A 21,201-nucleotide genomic window follows, 5' to 3' on the forward strand; every position below is an offset into this window, starting at 1 on the left:
AGCGATGATTCCCAAAGGGTGAAAGGAGATGCTGGATTGTCTGATGGCGTGGGTGGAGGGGGAGAGGCTGGCTGATTACAGTCACGTGATTCGACAGAAAGATGGCTGCGCCGGTGGATGATGAGTTTGAAGACGCTCCAGATGTGGAGCCGCTAGAACCTACGCTGCTGAACGTTATTGAACAGCGCTCCCTCAGATGGATCTTTGTAGGAGGGAAGGGCGGGGTGGGCAAGACCACTTGCAGGTAAGGGGTAGGGATTATGCAAAACGGAGGTGGACTGAACCAAGTGGGTTTCTGTGACGGGGATATGTGTGGACGATACTATTTTTATATATAAAGGGGGGGGGGGAGAATTTGAATTGTGGAGCATAATGCAGCTGGGGGGGGGGGGGGGGTACTACATGGCCCAGCAGGCTTTGGTAATTTGCATTCTGGGAAGTGTAGTTTTTAATAGTGTTAGGAGCTCAGCTGTTAGGGGTCTGCCTGACAACCAGCTTGTTGACCGTTTCTAGTAGCAACAGGCTTGTGACTTTAGCTAAGACGTACGGTCACATTGTTTCTTTTGGCCACAATATTCACATATAACCCCTACTAGGCTCCTATTCACAACGTTTTTCCAGAGAACCTTTACAAATCCGGACTAGCGGGATCCAGCTGTACTGGGTGTGTTTGTAATCCGTAACCATGGAGACACATACGTCTGCCTAGGAGCTGCATACATAAAACAGTAGGATGCAGTGTCAAGCCATGTCTACCAGTGCTGCAGGCAGGAATACCCGCCCTATAGTGTGCATGGGGAACGTCAGGGGAGACCAGGATCAGGCAGCGGCTATCTCACCTCTCCCCAATCACAATACATGCACGATCCACTGAGCCAAGCATGCATGTGTACGGGGGAGGATAGGGAGAGATGGCTGTCCTAGCAGATATCTCATGTGTACGGGGGAGGATAGGGAGAGATGGCTGTCCTAGCAGATATCTCATGTGTACGGGGGAGGATAGGGAGAGATGGCTGTCCTAGCAGATATCTCATGTGTACGGGGGAGGATAGGGAGAGATGGCTGTCCTAGCAGATATCTCATGTGTGCGGGGGAGGATAGGGAGAGATGGCTGTCCTAGCAGATATCTCATGTGTGCGGGGGAGGATAGGGAGAGATGGCTGTCCTAGCAGATATCTCATGTGTGCGGGGGAGGATAGGGAGAGATGGCTGTCCTAGCAGATATCTCATGTGTGCGGGGGAGGATAGGGAGAGATGGCTGTCCTAGCAGATATCTCATGTGTGCGGGGGAGGATAGGGAGAGATGGCTGTCCTAGCAGATATCTCATGTGTGCGGGGGAGGATAGGGAGAGATGGCTGTCCTAGCAGATATCTCATGTGTGCGGGGGAGGATAGGGAGAGATGGCTGTCCTAGCAGATATCTCATGTGTGCGGGGGAGGATAGGGAGAGATGGCTGTCCTAGCAGATATCTCATGTGTGCGGGGGAGGATAGGGAGAGATGGCTGTCCTAGCAGATATCTCATGTGTGCGGGGGAGGATAGGGAGAGATGGCTGTCCTAGCAGATATCTCATGTGTGCGGGGGAGGATAGGGAGAGATGGCTGTCCTAGCAGATATCTCATGTGTGCGGGGGAGGATAGGGAGAGATGGCTGTCCTAGCAGATATCTCATGTGTGCGGGGGAGGATAGGGAGAGATGGCTGTCCTAGCAGATATCTCATGTGTGCGGGGGGAGGATAGGGAGAGATGGCTGTCCTAGCAGATATCTCATGTGTGCGGGGGAGGATAGGGAGAGATGGCTGTCCTAGCAGATATCTCATGTGTGCGGGGGAGGATAGGGAGAGATGGCTGTCCTAGCAGATATCTCATGTGTGCGGGGGAGGATAGGGAGAGATGGCTGTCCTAGCAGATATCTCATGTGTGCGGGGGAGGATAGGGAGAGATGGCTGTCCTAGCAGATATCTCATGTGTGCGGGGGAGGATAGGGAGAGATGGCTGTCCTAGCAGATATCTCATGTGTGCGGGGGAGGATAGGGAGAGATGGCTGTCCTAGCAGATATCTCATGTGTGCGGGGGAGGATAGGGAGAGATGGCTGTCCTAGCAGATATCTCATGTGTGCGGGGGAGGATAGGGAGAGATGGCTGTCCTAGCAGATATCTCATGTGTGCGGGGGAGGATAGGGAGAGATGGCTGTCCTAGCAGATATCTCATGTGTGCGGGGGAGGATAGGGAGAGATGGCTGTCCTAGCAGATATCTCATGTGTGCGGGGGAGGATAGGGAGAGATGGCTGTCCTAGCAGATATCTCATGTGTGCGGGGGAGGATAGGGAGAGATGGCTGTCCTAGCAGATATCTCATGTGTGCGGGGGAGGATAGGGAGAGATGGCTGTCCTAGCAGATATCTCATGTGTGCGGGGGAGGATAGGGAGAGATGGCTGTCCTAGCAGATATCTCATGTGTGCGGGGGAGGATAGGGAGAGATGGCTGTCCTAGCAGATATCTCATGTGTGCGGGGGAGGATAGGGAGAGATGGCTGTCCTAGCAGATATCTCATGTGTGCGGGGGAGGATAGGGAGAGATGGCTGTCCTAGCAGATATCTCATGTGTGCGGGGGAGGATAGGGAGAGATGGCTGTCCTAGCAGATATCTCATGTGTGCGGGGGAGGATAGGGAGAGATGGCTGTCCTAGCAGATATCTCATGTGTGCGGGGGAGGATAGGGAGAGATGGCTGTCCTAGCAGATATCTCATGTGTGCGGGGGAGGATAGGGAGAGATGGCTGTCCTAGCAGATATCTCATGTGTGCGGGGGAGGATAGGGAGAGATGGCTGTCCTAGCAGATATCTCATGTGTGCGGGGGAGGATAGGGAGAGATGGCTGTCCTAGCAGATATCTCATGTGTGCGGGGGAGGATAGGGAGAGATGGCTGTCCTAGCAGATATCTCATGTGTGCGGGGGAGGATAGGGAGAGATGGCTGTCCTAGCAGATATCTCATGTGTGCGGGGGAGGATAGGGAGAGATGGCTGTCCTAGCAGATATCTCATGTGTGCGGGGAGGATAGGGAGAGATGGCTGTCCTAGCAGATATCTCATGTGTGCGGGGGAGGATAGGGAGAGATGGCTGTCCTAGCAGATATCTCATGTGTGCGGGGGAGGATAGGGAGAGATGGCTGTCCTAGCAGATATCTCATGTGTGCGGGGGAGGATAGGGAGAGATGGCTGTCCTAGCAGATATCTCATGTGTGCGGGGGAGGATAGGGAGAGATGGCTGTCCTAGCAGATATCTCATGTGTGCGGGGGAGGATAGGGAGAGATGGCTGTCCTAGCAGATATCTCATGTGTGCGGGGGAGGATAGGGAGAGATGGCTGTCCTAGCAGATATCTCATGTGTGCGGGGGAGGATAGGGAGAGATGGCTGTCCTAGCAGATATCTCATGTGTGCGGGGGAGGATAGGGAGAGATGGCTGTCCTAGCAGATATCTCATGTGTGCGGGGGAGGATAGGGAGAGATGGCTGTCCTAGCAGATATCTCATGTGTGCGGGGGAGGATAGGGAGAGATGGCTGTCCTAGCAGATATCTCATGTGTGCGGGGGAGGATAGGGAGAGATGGCTGTCCTAGCAGATATCTCATGTGTGCGGGGGAGGATAGGGAGAGATGGCTGTCCTAGCAGATATCTCATGTGTGCGGGGGAGGATAGGGAGAGATGGCTGTCCTAGCAGATATCTCATGTGTGCGGGGGAGGATAGGGAGAGATGGCTGTCCTAGCAGATATCTCATGTGTGCGGGGGAGGATAGGGAGAGATGGCTGTCCTAGCAGATATCTCATGTGTGCGGGGGAGGATAGGGAGAGATGGCTGTCCTAGCAGATATCTCATGTGTGCGGGGGAGGATAGGGAGAGATGGCTGTCCTAGCAGATATCTCATGTGTGCGGGGGAGGATAGGGAGAGATGGCTGTCCTAGCAGATATCTCATGTGTGCGGGGGAGGATAGGGAGAGATGGCTGTCCTAGCAGATATCTCATGTGTGCGGGGGAGGATAGGGAGAGATGGCTGTCCTAGCAGATATCTCATGTGTGCGGGGGAGGATAGGGAGAGATGGCTGTCCTAGCAGATATCTCATGTGTGCGGGGGAGGATAGGGAGAGATGGCTGTCCTAGCAGATATCTCATGTGTGCGGGGGAGGATAGGGAGAGATGGCTGTCCTAGCAGATATCTCATGTGTGCGGGGGAGGATAGGGAGAGATGGCTGTCCTAGCAGATATCTCATGTGTGCGGGGGAGGATAGGGAGAGATGGCTGTCCTAGCAGATATCTCATGTGTGCGGGGGAGGATAGGGAGAGATGGCTGTCCTAGCAGATATCTCATGTGTGCGGGGGAGGATAGGGAGAGATGGCTGTCCTAGCAGATATCTCATGTGTGCGGGGGAGGATAGGGAGAGATGGCTGTCCTAGCAGATATCTCATGTGTGCGGGGGAGGATAGGGAGAGATGGCTGTCCTAGCAGATATCTCATGTGTGCGGGGGAGGATAGGGAGAGATGGCTGTCCTAGCAGATATCTCATGTGTGCGGGGGAGGATAGGGAGGAGATGGCTGTCCTAGCAGATATCTCATGTGTGCGGGGGGAGGATAGGGAGAGATGGCTGTCCTAGCAGATATCTCATGTGTGCGGGGGAGGATAGGGAGAGATGGCTGTCCTAGCAGATATCTCATGTGTGCGGGGGGAGGATAGGGAGAGATGGCTGTCCTAGCAGATATCTCATGTGTGCGGGGGAGGGATAGGGAGAGATGGCTGTCCTAGCAGATATCTCATGTGTGCGGGGGAGGATAGGGAGAGATGGCTGTCCTAGCAGATATCTCATGTGTGCGGGGGAGGATAGGGAGAGATGGCTGTCCTAGCAGATATCTCATGTGTGCGGGGGAGGATTAGGGAGAGATGGCTGTCCTAGCAGATATCTCATGTGTGCGGGGGAGGATAGGGAGAGATGGCTGTCCTAGCAGATATCTCATGTGTGCGGGGGGAGGATAGGGAGAGATGGCTGTCCTAGCAGATATCTCATGTGTGCGGGGGAGGATAGGGAGAGATGGCTGTCCTAGCAGATATCTCATGTGTGCGGGGGAGGATAGGGAGAGATGGCTGTCCTAGCAGATATCTCATGTGTGCGGGGGAGGATAGGGAGAGATGGCTGTCCTAGCAGATATCTCATGTGTGCGGGGGAGGATAGGGAGAGATGGCTGTCCTAGCAGATATCTCATGTGTGCGGGGGGAGGATAGGGAGAGATGGCTGTCCTAGCAGATATCTCATGTGTGCGGGGGAGGATAGGGAGAGATGGCTGTCCTAGCAGATATCTCATGTGTGCGGGGGAGGATAGGGAGAGATGGCTGTCCTAGCAGATATCTCATGTGTGCGGGGGAGGATAGGGAGAGATGGCTGTCCTAGCAGATATCTCATGTGTGCGGGGGAGGATAGGGAGAGATGGCTGTCCTAGCAGATATCTCATGTGTGCGGGGGAGGATAGGGAGAGATGGCTGTCCTAGCAGATATCTCATGTGTGCGGGGGAGGATAGGGAGAGATGGCTGTCCTAGCAGATATCTCATGTGTGCGGGGGAGGATAGGGAGAGATGGCTGTCCTAGCAGATATCTCATGTGTGCGGGGGAGGATAGGGAGAGATGGCTGTCCTAGCAGATATCTCATGTGTGCGGGGGAGGATAGGGAGAGATGGCTGTCCTAGCAGATATCTCATGTGTGCGGGGGAGGATAGGGAGAGATGGCTGTCCTAGCAGATATCTCATGTGTGCGGGGGAGGATAGGGAGAGATGGCTGTCCTAGCAGATATCTCATGTGTGCGGGGGAGGATAGGGAGAGATGGCTGTCCTAGCAGATATCTCATGTGTGCGGGGGAGGATAGGGAGAGATGGCTGTCCTAGCAGATATCTCATGTGTGCGGGGGAGGATAGGGAAGAGATGGCTGTCCTAGCAGATATCTCATGTGTGCGGGGGAGGATAGGGAGAGATGGCTGTCCTAGCAGATATCTCATGTGTGCGGGGGAGGATAGGGAGAGATGGCTGTCCTAGCAGATATCTCATGTGTGCGGGGGAGGATAGGGAGAGATGGCTGTCCTAGCAGATATCTCATGTGTGCGGGGGAGGATAGGGAGAGATGGCTGTCCTAGCAGATATCTCATGTGTGCGGGGGAGGATAGGGAGAGATGGCTGTCCTAGCAGATATCTCATGTGTGCGGGGGAGGATAGGGAGAGATGGCTGTCCTAGCAGATATCTCATGTGTGCGGGGGAGGATAGGGAGAGATGGCTGTCCTAGCAGATATCTCATGTGTGCGGGGGAGGATAGGGAGAGATGGCTGTCCTAGCAGATATCTCATGTGTGCGGGGGAGGATAGGGAGAGATGGCTGTCCTAGCAGATATCTCATGTGTGCGGGGGAGGATAGGGAGAGATGGCTGTCCTAGCAGATATCTCATGTGTGCGGGGGAGGATAGGGAGAGATGGCTGTCCTAGCAGATATCTCATGTGTGCGGGGGAGGATAGGGAGAGATGGCTGTCCTAGCAGATATCTCATGTGTGCGGGGGAGGATAGGGAGAGATGGCTGTCCTAGCAGATATCTCATGTGTGCGGGGGGAGGATAGGGAGAGATGGCTGTCCTAGCAGATATCTCATGTGTGCGGGGGAGGATAGGGAGAGATGGCTGTCCTAGCAGATATCTCATGTGTGCGGGGGAGGATAGGGAGAGATGGCTGTCCTAGCAGATATCTCATGTGTGCGGGGGAGGATAGGGAGAGATGGCTGTCCTAGCAGATATCTCATGTGTGCGGGGGAGGATAGGGAGAGATGGCTGTCCTAGCAGATATCTCATGTGTGCGGGGGAGGATAGGAGAGATGGCTGTCCTAGCAGATATCTCATGTGTGCGGGGGAGGATAGGGAGAGATGGCTTGTCCTAGCAGATATCTCATGTGTGCGGGGAGGATAGGGAGAGATGGCTGTCCTAGCAGATATCTCATGTGTGCGGGGGAGGATAGGGAGAGATGGGTCCTAGCAGATATCTCATGTGTGCGGGGGAGGATAGGGAGAGATGGCTGTCCTAGCAGATATCTCATGTGTGCGGGGGAGGATAGGGAGAGATGGCTGTCCTAGCAGATATCTCATGTGTGCGGGGGAGGATAGGGAGAGATGGCTGTCCTAGCAGATATCTCATGTGTGCGGGGGAGGATAGGGAGAGATGGCTGTCCTAGCCAGATATCTCATGTGGTGCGGGGGAGGATAGGGAGAGATGGCTGTCCTAGCAGATATCTCATGTGTGCGGGGGAGGATAGGGAGAGATGGCTGTCCTAGCAGATATCTCATGTGTGCGGGGGGGGATAGGGAGAGATGGCTGTCCTAGCAGATATCTCATGTGTGCGGGGGGGATAGGGAGAGATGGCTGTCCTAGCAGATATCTCATGTGTGCGGGGGGGGATAGGGAGAGATGGCTGTCCTAGCAGATATCTCATGTGTGCGGGGGGGGATAGGGAGAGATGGCTGTCCTAGCAGATATCTCATGTGTGCGGGGGGGATAGGGAGAGATGGCTGTCCTAGCAGATATCTCATGTGTGCGGGGGGGGATAGGGAGAGATGGCTGTCCTAGCAGATATCTCATGTGTGCGGGGGGGGATAGGGAGAGATGGCTGTCCTAGCAGATATCTCATGTGTGCGGGGGGGGATAGGGAGAGATGGCTGTCCTAGCAGATATCTCATGTGTGCGGGGGGGGATAGGGAGAGATGGCTGTCCTAGCAGATATCTCATGTGTACGGGGGAGGATAGGGAGAGATGGCTGTCCTAGCAGATATCTCATGTGTGCGGGGGAGGATAGGGAGAGATGGCTGTCCTAGCAGATATCTCATGTGTGCGGGGGAGGATAGGGAGAGATGGCTGTCCTAGCAGATATCTCATGTGTACGGGGGAGGATAGGGAGAGATGGCTGTCCTAGCAGATATCTCATGTGTACGGGGGAGGATAGGGAGAGATGGCTGTCCTAGCAGATATCTCATGTATGGTTGGTCCATGATGGAGGCTGATCGCTCTGTGTCTCCCCTGTAGTTGCAGCCTGGCCGTCCAGCTATCTCGGATTCGGGAGAGTGTGCTGATCATATCTACAGACCCCGCTCATAACATCTCAGACGCCTTCGACCAGAAGTTCTCAAAGGTCCCCACCAAAGTGCGCGGCTATGATAATCTGTTTGCCATGGTAAGTTCAATACCTTCACTGTCTGTCTGTGTCATATCTATCTGTCTATTTATCTCTGTCTATCTATCCTTGTATGTCTGTCTGTCTATATATCTATCTATCACTCTGTCCATCTATCTATGCTCTCCGTGCAGGAGATAGACCCCAGCCTGGGGGTGGCTGAGCTTCCTGACGAGATCTTTGAGGAGGACAATATGCTGAGTATGGGGAAGAAGATGATGCAGGAAGCCATGAGCGCCTTTCCTGGGATAGATGAAGCCATGAGCTACGCGGAGGTGATGAGGTGAGGGGACGGCACACGTCTCTGCGCTCCACTGTGTGCATAGCAGAGGCGCACAGTCCACCTGCTGACCTGTTATATGTCTTTATACAGATGAACACCACATTCCGCTTTCACCCTCTTTACTATACTTAGTTTCAGTTCATCAACATTTTCAAGATCTCTGCTTGCTGGGAACAATTTTATTGAAATCCATAGTCTGAAAACCCTTCCCTGATCATGTGATGTTCACACATGTACATGGCTCCTTGCACTATGTCATAGCCAGAGTATCAGAATGTGATCAGGACATGCTTCTATTCACTGACTGCAACATGCATGACATCTAGATTCAGAAATGATTGCTGATTTTGTCTATTTCCTTCAGACTGGTGAAAGGGATGAATTTCTCAGTGGTGGTCTTTGATACGGCCCCCACTGGGCACACACTACGGCTTCTCAATTTTCCGACCATTGTGGAACGTGGCCTTGGAAGACTGATGCAGATCAAGAATCAGATCAGCCCATTTATATCTCAGGTAAAGCCTCCCCATCAGCCGCTGGTCTCAGTCCTGTGCCCGCTGGAAGCCCCAATAATGACATCTCGTTCTTCCCTCCCTCAGATGTGTAATATGTTAGGTCTTGGGGACATGAATGCTGACCAGCTGGCCTCTAAGCTAGAAGAGACTCTCCCCGTCATCCGGTCCGTCAGTGAGCAGTTCAAGGATCCGGTGAGATGTGACAGACTGACTGCATACGTTTACCTTAGGCCGCTGTTACAGTGGGGGCTGCTAGACGTCGCTGCCTGGTGCCCTGCCTCCCACTGTCTGCTTCCTGGCAGGTCTGGGCGCTGAGTCCGCTCTGTCCCACCACGCAGGCTGCGGCCTGTTTGCCGTCTTATCCTGCCCCTAGAACATGCGCATACGCTCTCTCCATTTCTTAGCGCACACCCTAATCTTCACCAGCCAATGGGTGGCAACCCTGGGGTACTTAAGGCATCTTCCCCTATGGGAAGGTGCCTGAGCAATAGGTTCTTTAGCTTGCTAAGTGCCTGTAAAGGTGTGCTGTATTCTTTCGTTTTGCCCATCTACTGACTTTTGCCGGCAGAGATCGTACAAACTTTTTTCCAGAAAAGTAAAAAGTAGTCCTCATAGCATTTTTGAAGAGTACTAAAAAGGGTACTGGACTGGTCATAACTTTATTTTCCATCTCATCACCATGACGGTGTAACAAGGAGATTGACCCCTGACCTCTGTAGAGGCAGGAACAGAGAGACATTAAAACACCCCCCTCCCTCCACCATACACCACTGTTTCCTGTCCCTACAGAGGCCAGAGGTCTCCTTGCCTGTCAGGGAGATGAAGGCTAAAGATTTTTTTTTTTTTTTTATGGAGTTACCTGCAGGGAAGTGTCATGGAGATGTGGCTGTTTTTTCCTTACCTCTCTGGCTGGTGGCGCACGGTGGTGATTTTCACCTGGTCACATTTTCTTTAGAATTATCCTCCTGATTCTGGTCTGTTCTCACCTCACAGGTAAAAAAGAGGCACAGAAGTAACCTAAAAAAACTGCTAAATGTATTTCTTGTTTCAAGAAATTGTCGTATTTGTACCCTAAAAATCTGCAAGGATTGCATTGCAAACGTTGTCCGTGAGGAACGTGTCTCACTAAGGGACAAGTTCAGATCCATGATACAGGAGGAAATTCTAATCCGGGACTGTTGCCACCAAAACGGCAGAGAGTAATAGCACCCTCTTCATCTGATTCTGAATGTTTGGGTGACTGTGCCTCTTAATCTTGACAATGGGAGGAGGAAGACCCTCTTTCGGAAGGAAGTAAAAAGTTCTACTTTGCGGCAGATGAAATGTCTGACCTTTTTGAAAGCAGTAAGAGCCACCATGGGGGGTGGAAGAGTCTCAAAAAGCCCATTTCATCCAGGAGGAGATGTTTGGTGGTTTAAGGGTTAAAGGGGTTATCCCATCTTAGACAATGGGGGCATATCACAAGGATATGCCCCCATTGTCTGATAGGTGCGGGTCCCACCTCGGCTATTTTCGGCGGCTCCATAGAAATGAACAGAGGGCGGCTGCGCATGCGCAGTGCGCCCTCCTCCACTTTCTCTGCTCCGTTTTCCTTATAGTTGCGGGTCCCAGCGGTGGGACCCGCACCTATCAGACAATGGGGGCATATCCTAGCGATATGCCCCCATTGTCTAAGATGGGATAACCCCTTTAAGAGCCAGAGTGTTTCCCATTAACGAAAATATCCGTGACATGATTTTAGAGGAATGATCCGAGAAGCGGCTAGGGGTGTTTAGGGATTTCAAGAGCCGTCTGTTATTTGATCCGGCAGATTCAAAAATATTTGACATAATTCCTAAAATAGATGTTCAGGTGGCCAAAGTGAACAAAAAAACTTCATTGCCCTTTGAGGATGTGTCTTAGCTGAGACCCCCCATGGAAAGGAAAGTGGACAGTTTATTACGTAAATCTTGGAAAGCGGCTATGTTTATTCTAAAATCAAACATTGCGGCAACCTAGGTCTCAAGGTCTATGTATCTTTGGTTGAATGAGTTGGAATCTCATCTAAGGAACAAGACTCCTAGGGACGAAATAATAAATTCCATCCCTCTTGAATCAGCAACGGCCGTCTTGGCAGATGCTTCTGTAGAATGTCAGATTTTCAGCCAAGGATGCGGGACTTTCCAATGCGGCCTGTCGAGCTCTTTGGATGGTCAGGGGACAAGACTTCAAAGATGAAATTATGTTCCATCCCCTTTTTAGGAGAATATGTTTTTGGCCCAGTTTTAGATAAAATTCTGGAGAAGGCGTTAGATAAGAAAAAGGGCTTTCCTGAGGATGGACCATACAGGAGGAAAATTCCTTTTCGGGCCAGGATAAATCCTATAGGGGGGTAAGAGAAGTCAGGACACTGAAGTTACCCTAAAGGGGGTAGGGGGAAGGGGTTTCTCCTTAATCTCCAGAATAAGTCCAGAGAGAAGCAATGACGCCAAAGTAGGAAGGAGACTGAAGAATTTTCTTTCATCCTGGGAAAAGATAACATCGAATCCCTGGGCCCGGGAGGTAGTCAGAGTTGGCTACAAGATAGTTTTCTTCAGTTCCCCAGATAAGATTCCTGGTGACAGACCTGGGGTCCGTAAAATCACAGAAGAGCATTTGGCAGGGGGTCCAAGATCTAATAAGATTAGGAGTTGTTGTTGCGGTCCCAGTTCCACACCAGGGCCAGGGATTTTATTCCAGTCTTTTTCTAGTAAGAAAGAAAGAAGGTCTCTTCTGTACGATAATAAATCTAAAATGCCTCAACAAGTACATAACTTACAGGATATTTAGGATGGAATCCCTGGGGTCCATAATCCCCCTGATTAAAAAAAAAAAAAAAAGAATGCGTTAATGTGCACAGTGGACTTAAAAGATGCGTACTACCACATCCCGATCCACCACAATTCCCAAAAGTTCTTAAGATTTGCCATAAGAGATCAGAGAGGCAACATTCACCATTTTCAATTTACAGCACTTTCGTTTGGGATGTCCCCTGCTCCCAGAGTATTCACCAAACTGGTGGTCGAGATGGTAGCGTATCTAAGACAAAAAGAGCGAGTTTTAGTTTCATGTCTAGATGATTTTTTACTAGTAGGAGATACAGTAGACCGTTTGTTACCAGAACTAAACACCTTTCTATCCATGCTGGAAGAACTAGGCTGGATTATAAATCTAGAAAAATCCTTTCTACAACAGTCAACCAGCGTACGATTCCTGGGAGTCATCCTGGACTCTCGAGTACAGACCACTTTTCTGCCTCAAGGCAAAATCCAGTCTTTAAGGGAAAAGGTCAGAACCTTCTAGAGAAGGAGGGGTCTGTTCCATAAGTGAAGCAATAAGTTTGTTGGGTACGTTGACATCATGTATTCCCTCCTTTTTTTTTTTTTTTTATTCAACATTTTATTGAAAGTTTCATTTGACCAATAATCAGACATACAATAGGTTATTGACCAATAATCAGACATACAATATGTTATTGACATATTCAGTAATCCGAAATGTACATCTGTTGAAGAGACTTCTACTTGAAACAATCAAAAATATTCCCTCGAAACACCCTCCCCCCCCCCCCCCCCAACTTCCTTCATCTGGATATTACCCATAAACCCAAGTCAGTTATATCAGTGCTAATGCTGCTATATCTTTATGTCTCTATCCCACTTTTAATTTTCCCAAAGTACCCTTGAGATCCCTCAACAAGTACCACTCTGTATGTTGAAAATTCGACATAAGAGACTTAATGTCATCTGCTTGTAAGTGTCTGGACATAAAGACATTCCATTTATCTAGGAATCTAGTAGACTTAACATTCTTGTGTGCCTCTGCCTCTAACTGGTCCATAAGCAGGAAATGTTTCATATGACTCAGAAATTCTTTTTCAGAAGGTGTACGCGATTCAAGCCAGTTTCGTAGTAATATCCTCACAGCTACAAGTAGTGCCCCGTCCACTAGCCCAGGAATCTTGATAGTATCTGGGAAAATATGAAGTAGCAACGCTCCAGGCTCAAGAGGCAACTCTAATTGCCAAGTATCTCTAATCCAGGACAAAACCCATTCCCAATACATTTGGACCTTTGGGCATAGCCAAATACAATGGTCTAGATCCGCTTTTAGGGCATCACATTTAGGACACTTAGTCAATCTGATCATATCGTTAGTTGAAGGTGGAATATTGAAGGCATAAATTGCCCTATGTACTAACTTAAACTGGGATTCTCTCCAACCCTCACAGGCTACTGCTTTTCTTGTTCTCAACCAACCATGCATAATCTTATCTTTCCAATCCCCTTCTCCTAGCAAATGTCTCCAACCTTTGCATAATTGAGCATAGGATTTATCAACTTCTCTGTCCCTCAAGTGTTTGTATATTTCTGATAATGTTAGTCTGGTACCCATCTGCCTAAGCAATACATCAAAGCTATTCGCAGCGTGTTCTCTGCTAACCTCTTGTAACCTATTTTTACAGAAATGTAGGAGTTGAATATACTGTAATTCATGACCTTTTGGTATCCCAAATTTTTCCTGTATTTCAGGAAGAGTCAAATATCTTGGATCTTTGTCATGCAGGATTTGTCTAAATACCTTAAGACCCTTATCCCTCCAATAACCGAATAACTTGTTTTGCTTACCCATTTCAAAGTCTGGATGATTCCAAAGCGGCATATATTTAGATGCTGCAAAGGACAAGTTATATAACTTCCTAACTTCCTTCCAGGTCACAATGGTATCCCTCATTGTCACCGATGACTTAATATCTACAGGTAGAGATGCAAGTTTGGCATGTAAAAGCGCTCCCAGGTCATAGCCCTGCGCTATCTCCTCCTCTAATGGAAAGTTAGAGTAATATGAGGACCTTGCCAACCAATCTTTACAATGGCGAAAAAGGCTTGCCAAGTTGTATCGTCTTATATCTGGAAAGCTCGCTCCTCCCTTTCCTACTGGCAAGTATAAACTTTTTAAGGCCACTCTCGCTCTCTTATTGGACCAGATAAATTTTGTAAAGGCCCCATTCAAAGTTTTGACATCCGCATGTCGTATTAATAAAGGTAATGTCTGCATGGGGTATAACAGTTTGGAAAAACTGACCATTTTTATCAAATGACATCTACCTAAAATTGAAATGGGTAAGCTTTGCCATCGGTTCAGCTCCTGAGTAATCCGCTTTATTAGCGGCATATAGTTCAAATTATATAGGGAATGTGACGAATGTCCGATTTTGATTCCTAAATAGGTTATGTAATGCTTTGCTATTGCAATTGGATAGCCTTGTAGGTCCTTCGATCGTCTCGGGTCTGGGGTACCTATGTATAATAGTTCACACTTGCTGGCATTGACCTTGAATCCCGATGATTTTCCAAAGTCCTCTATTACCTTAAATACTTTGCCTATGTCCTTGTGAGGATCTGCTAAAAATAGAATGATATCATCGGCGAAAAGAGATATTTTCACCTCCTGGGACCCGATTCTAATCCCATCGTATACCTTGGATTGTTCCAAATACCTTGCCAGTGGCTCTATTGCTATATTAAACAGCAATGGGGATAATGGGCAACCCTGCCGTGTCCCCTTAAGCAAAGGGAAAGATTTTGATAAAAATCCAGGTAATGCTATCTGTGCTTTTGGCTCCGCATACAATGCTGACAGGAACGTTCGAAACGCTCCTCTAATATTCATGGCATCAAGAACTTTCGCCAACCACTCCCAGCTCACATTATCAAACGCTTTCTCAGCGTCAATTGTTAACAATGCTGAAGAGCTGAGACTGGTTCGCTGTCTATTAACAGAATCTAAGACTGCCATTACCCTCCGTACGTTAAAAACCGCCGACCTACCCTTAACAAATCCCACCTGAGCTGTACCGATCAACTCTGGCAACACTTCTGCTAACCTGTTAGCCATTATTTTAGAAAAAACTTTTTGGTCCACATTTATTAGGGAGATTGGACGATACGAAGACGGCAAAAGAGGATCTTTACCAGGCTTCGGTAAAAGCTTAATATGGGCTAAATTATTGGTTATTTTATTAACTTGGCCTACTAGTATTTTGTTGAAGCCCTCCGTCAGGTTTTGGGCTATCTCCTCCCTTAGCACCTTATAAAACTCCCCCGAAAACCCATCTGGTCCAGGCGATTTTCCTGACTTAAGCGATTTTATAGCATCATTTACCTCCTCCACCGATATAACCTTATTTAGCGCTTCCAATTGGTCATCCTGTAGCCTTGGAATATTAGGACAATCCACCAAGATTGTGGTAGGAGATCGAGGCTGAGGATCTGCTTCATATAGCTTTTGATAGTACGCCTTAAATATCTCTAAAACTTTTTCCGGATCATTTTGTTTTACACCCTGCTTGTCTAATACAGTAGGTACAAACACCGGACCTCTTTGCGCCTTAGATAACCTAGCTAGCAATCTACCCGACTTGTTCCCGAAAGTGAATAGTTTAGACTCTTTTTTCGACCTATACATATTTTCCCATCTACTATACCATAGTTCATAGTTCTTTTTGGCCACTATCCAATCATCCTTATGTTGATCAGTAGGTGAGAGAAGAAAGATTGAATATTTCCTCCTCAATGAATCCGTTACTTCATCTAACTTTTTGACTGTTTTTGCTTTAAGTGAGTGTATATATGATATAATTCTTCCTCTCAACACCACCTTTTCTGTATCCCATAAAAGAATAGGGTCATCAACATGCTGGCCATTATCCGCTAAGAATTCCATGTGCCACCCTTTTAACAAGTCAATGAAATTCTTATTTTCCCCCAAGAAAGCAGGGAAGCGCCAAATGTAATCAGTACCCTTGCGTATTTTATCCCTCAAATCTAGTTGTATCGGCGAATGATCCGAAATAACCATATCTAATATTTTGGAGCTACTTATCTTACATTGCATATTGGCAGATGTAAAGAAGTAATCAATTCGAGACCATGACTCATTCGGCGCCGAAAAAAATGTGAACTCTCGCCCTTCTGGATTATGAATCCTCCAGGGATCAATGAGGTCATTGTCTCGAATTAGGTCCTCCAGAACTCTCTCCCTTCCTGAGACTACTCTTCCCGGGTTCCTTACTGGTTTTCTATCTTCATTTCTATTCAATACTGTATTCATGTCCCCCCCTACTATAACATTACTCCCTTTAATTACCCCTAGACGCGCATTTAGCGATTCAAAGAACCCAGCATTTTCTCCATTCGGACCATAGATATTCACTATACAGAATACCTCACCTGAGAACAATATTGAAACCACTTGCCACCTCCCCTCTGCATCTGATTCATGTTGCAGGATTTCAACATTTAAGGACCTATGAAACATTATTAATGTTCCTGCTTTCTTATTCACAGCAGCTGATCCCAACACTTTACCCACCCACATCTTTTTCATGCGACTAAAATCTGATTCCTCAAGATGGGTCTCTTGGAGTATAGCAATGTCTGCTTTGCAGCGGCGCAAGTGCTTCAGGACCATGTTACGTTTTTCAGGGGATCGAAGTCCCTTTACATTCCAGGATATTAATCTCATTATCGATCTATCGCATGAAAGAGATGTAGCTCAAATCTATGTGCAAATATCCAGATGATAACAATTTCCCCCACTTTTCCCTCCCCCCCTGTCTGGCTGGGGAGTGAAAATTGGAAACTTTTATTACCAAGGCTCTTGGCCCCTATCGGTAAGCAGCCAATCCTCAAACTTCAGGGAACTGAGTGCGGTGTGGGAATCCTTGAACATGGCGAGAGAGATTCTTCGGGATCATCACCTGAGGATCCTTTCGGACAACACGACAGTTGCTTATCTCTCACACCAAGGGGGAACTAAATCAAAGAAGCTTCTAGCTATATCAAACTAAATTTTCTACTGGGCAGAGAAGAAAGTAAAATCTATCTCGGCGACCCATCTCATGGGATCTCTGAATCAAGATGCGGAATATCTAATCCAAAGAAAAATAGACCAAACAGAATGGTCCCTGAACTTGGAGGTCTTCAAAATGATAGACGACAGATGGTGGACTTCAGACATAGACTTGTTTTCTTCAAAAGACAACAGCAAGGTGAAAAGATTCTGTTCCCTAGATCAAGGGGCAATCCTTGGGCGATGGATGCGTTTGCCTCGACATGGGATTGGAGTCTGTGTTATGCTTTTCCACCCATACCGCTAATTCCGAGGGTGATACAGGAAAGCTCAACAGTCATTCTGATAACCCTCTTTTGGCCGAAAAGGAGTTGGTTCTCCTCCCTCAAAAAACGTTCTATCTCCAACCCTTGGACTCTTCCGCTCAGGAAGGACCTTCTATATCAAGGTCCCATTCTACATCCTCACCCAGAGTTCCTAAGACTGACAGGTTGGATCCTGAGGTCGAAATACTAAGGCGCCAAGGCCTCTCAGACAAGGTTATAGCCAATCAAGTCCAGTAGGAAAAAAGTGACCTCCGCCATCTATTTGAAAATTTGGGAGAAGTTCTTTTCCTAGTCGGGGGAACCATCTCCAAACCTTGAGGCCAAAAATACAGATGATCTTAGATTTCCTTGAACAAGGACTAGAGCTGGGCCTCAGACCCTCTACATTAAAAGTCTATGTATCGGCTCTCGGCTGTTTCTTCTATTCAGACTTAGCCAATCATAGATGGATCAGGAGGTTTATGAGAGCAGCATCTATACTGAGACCCACATTGAAATCACAAGTCCCTTCCTGGAACCTTAACACCGTTCTAAATGGTCTAACAATGAGTCCGTTCGAACCTCTGAAAGACTGTCCACTCAAATTCCTATCTTTCAAAACAGCATTTCTAATTGTGATCACGTCTGCAAGGAGACTGGGTGAAACAGGCTATTTCCAGTAGGAAACCTTATCTTAAAATCTTGGAAAATAGAATAATGCTTAGGCTGGACCCGGGGTTCCTCTCTCTAAGGTGGTGTCAAATTTTCACAGGGTTTGTAATAGTCCAAAAAACAGTAGGGAATCTACCTTTCACTCTCTAGATGTTAGACGTACTGTTTTGGAATATCTAAAATCTACTAAGAGTTTCGGAAGTCTGATAGCCTTCTTATTCAGTTCTCTGGGAAGAATAGAGGTGAAAAAGTGTCCATATTCTCCATTGCTAGGTGTATAAAAAACACAATTACCTATTGTTATAGTATAGTATGCGGGGGTTTTCTTGTCCCGTTAGCTCTGGTTGAGTGAGCTTTTACGTTATGTCCTTATCCCAAGCGGAGAAAGCAGGGGCCTCTTTGGAAGACATTTGTAAAGCGACAACTTGGTCCAGTATGTATACTTTCATAAAGTACTCCCGTTTTGATTTTTCCAATACTTCTGAGTTGTCTTTTGGATGTAAAGTCCTCCAGGCAGTAGCCCTCCTTTAATGTTATAATTTTATATATCTCCTTGTTACGCCGTCATGGTGATGCCGGATCCGTAAAGATGTATTAATGCCGGATCCATTACCAAGTGTTCCGGAAATTACTTTATCGCCGGTTTTCCGGTCTGCGCATGCGCCAGAATTTTTATCTTAAAATAAAAAATTCAATATCGGATCCGTTATTCCGGATGAGACGGATCTGGTATATCACCGGGTCAGTCTAATGGATCCAGAAAAAAAAGCTATCCGTTTTTACACGGCTTGGCGGATCCGTCAGGCAGTTCCGTTGCCGGAACTGCCTGCCAGATTCTAACAACGCTAGTGTGAAAGTACCTTAATGCTGCTCCTATGAACAAGAATATAACTACTATAATACTGCTCCTATGTACAAGAATATAACTACTATAATACTGCTCCTATGTACAGGAATATAACTACTATATTACTGCTCTATGTACAGGAATATAACTACTATAATACTGCTCCTCTGTACAAGAATATAACTACTATAATACTGCTCTATGTACAAGAATATAACTACTATAATACTGCTCCTATGTACAAGACTATATCTACTATAATACTGCTCCTATGTACAAGAATATAGCTACTATAATACTGCCTCCTATGTACAAGAATATAACTACTATAATACTGCTCCTATGTACAAAAATATAACTACTATAATACTGCTCCTATGTACAAGAATATAACTACTATAATACTGCCTCCTATGTACAAGAATATATCTACTATAATACTGCCTCTATGTACAAGAATATCACTACTATAACACTGCCTCCTGTGTACAAGAATATAACTACTATAACACTGCCTCCTGTGTACAAGAATATAACTACTATAACACTGCCTCCTATGTACAAGAATATAACTACTATAACACTGCCTCCTATGTACAAGAATATAACTGCTATAATACTGCTCCTATGTACAAGAATATAACTACTATAATACTGCTCCTATGTACAAGAATATAACTACTATAATACTGCCTCCTATGTACAAGAATATAACTACTATAATACTGCCTCCTATGTACAAGAATATAACTACTATAATACTGCCTCCTATGTACAAGAATATAACTACTATAATACTGCCTCCCATGTACAAGAATATAACTACTATAATACTGCTCCTATGTACAAGAATATAACTACTATAATACTGCTCCTACAGTACAACAATATAACTACTATAATACTGCCTGCTACTGGTGATTGACCCCTTGCTCGTTTTCTCTCGTCCTCAGGAGCAGACCACCTTTATTTGTGTGTGTATTGCTGAGTTCCTGTCACTGTATGAGACTGAGAGGCTGATCCAGGAGTTGGCTAAGTGTAAAATAGACACACACAATATTATCGTTAACCAGTTGGTATTTCCTGAACCCGAGAAACCGTGCCGTATGTGCGAGGCCAGGCACAAGATTCAGTCCAAATACCTGGACCAGGTAGGCAATACATGATGAGAGGACTGCTTTTAAAGAGGGCATTTGGGGGAGATTCCTGTGTAGTGCTGTGTTACTCCTGCTTGGTGGGTGGGGTGTGGCTGAGGTTACAGTGGACACATATAGGAATCCTGGTGTGTTTGCAGTTGCTCGGTGGCAGTGACTTTCGGGTGTAATACCTTCCTGTTGTCTCTAGGTGTCACCCAAGGGCTATTGCTAAATGATCCTGATTAAGTGATCACTCTTCTCTTGCTTCTAGATGGAGGATCTGTATGAAGATTTCCATATTGTGAAACTTCCCCTTCTTCCTCATGAGGTCCGGGGTGCAGAAAATGTCAACACCTTCTCTAACCTTCTCCTCGAACCGTACAAGCCTCCCAGCGGGAAATAAGATGTCGAGGGGGCTGGGTGACAACCTTTGATAAATACTGCAGAGACACATTACACCCCTCTGACTGACAGATTCGGATCCATCCCTCCCAGAACCGCCTGCCATCTTCCCACCCATCACGTCCCTATATAATTTTGGGAGGGGTCTATTTATTTTCAGGTTTTGGGGACCCATCCACTTTGCCCTCTCTCTGTCTCTGTTTTGTCTCTGTCTCTTCATCTCATAAGAATTCTACACCATGAAAACCACCTGGACTGTAGTCACTAACCGGCCATCAGCCGTACACCCGTCACCTTCCTGAATGTCACACTGTGTAGAGCTCCGGGGCAGGATGAGTATTAAACTCTGTTTATACGAAACTATGTCCGTGTTGTGTTGTCATTATCAGTGCAGAGATCAGGGGAGGCGCCGCTGCTCCTGCTGTAGGTAATTTCTCAGCCAGGGTGAGTGCTTCTTTAAAGGGACACTGACGGGCCCAATAATCATATTTAGGTATATATATGACAGTACAGGTCTTCTAAAGTGTATTAAAATCATAAAGGTATCCCCCCTGTCCACCTTATAAATACAGTAAACTGAAGTTTTATAACCTGGGTGAAGCGTCTTCAATCTGCCCAAGGGGCGGCGTTTCATCTCCACTTGCGCCCAGCCAGCCGCCCCCAACTGCTGTTTTTGAAGCGCCGCCCAGCTCGTCAATATTCACTTCGCTGGGTGGCTACTACTGTCCCCGACTGCACAAGATCCGGCGCATGCCCAATACAATTCTATGGGCATCGGCCTCCGTCTTATCTTCAGCGCATGTGCCCGGCACCCTCACTGCGTTCAGTCAGCATCTTCGAGGCCGCTTCAGCCTCTTCGGTATGCGCATGCGCCGGGCACTGTTAAGAGCAGCGCTTCAGAGCACTGCTCTCTTACACCTCAGAA

General features: G+C 47.5%; 1 protein-coding gene across 1 annotated transcript; it reads left to right on the forward strand.

The window, feature by feature from the left end:
* Nucleotides 1-80: 80 nt before the first annotated feature.
* Nucleotides 81-20,639, forward strand: GET3 (guided entry of tail-anchored proteins factor 3, ATPase). The gene is made up of 7 exons (XM_044282913.1): nucleotides 81-244; nucleotides 8,097-8,244; nucleotides 8,379-8,527; nucleotides 8,892-9,042; nucleotides 9,127-9,234; nucleotides 19,692-19,889; nucleotides 20,146-20,639. Exons 1-7 carry the CDS (start codon nucleotides 102-104, stop codon nucleotides 20,275-20,277), a joined length of 1,029 nt encoding a protein of 342 aa, XP_044138848.1. The 5' UTR covers nucleotides 81-101; the 3' UTR covers nucleotides 20,278-20,639.
* Nucleotides 20,640-21,201: the final 562 nt, after the last annotated feature.

The sequence above is a fragment of the Bufo gargarizans genome, chromosome 2, assembly GCF_014858855.1.
Source record: "Bufo gargarizans isolate SCDJY-AF-19 chromosome 2, ASM1485885v1, whole genome shotgun sequence".
In the NCBI taxonomy this organism is placed as follows: domain Eukaryota; kingdom Metazoa; phylum Chordata; class Amphibia; order Anura; family Bufonidae; genus Bufo; species Bufo gargarizans.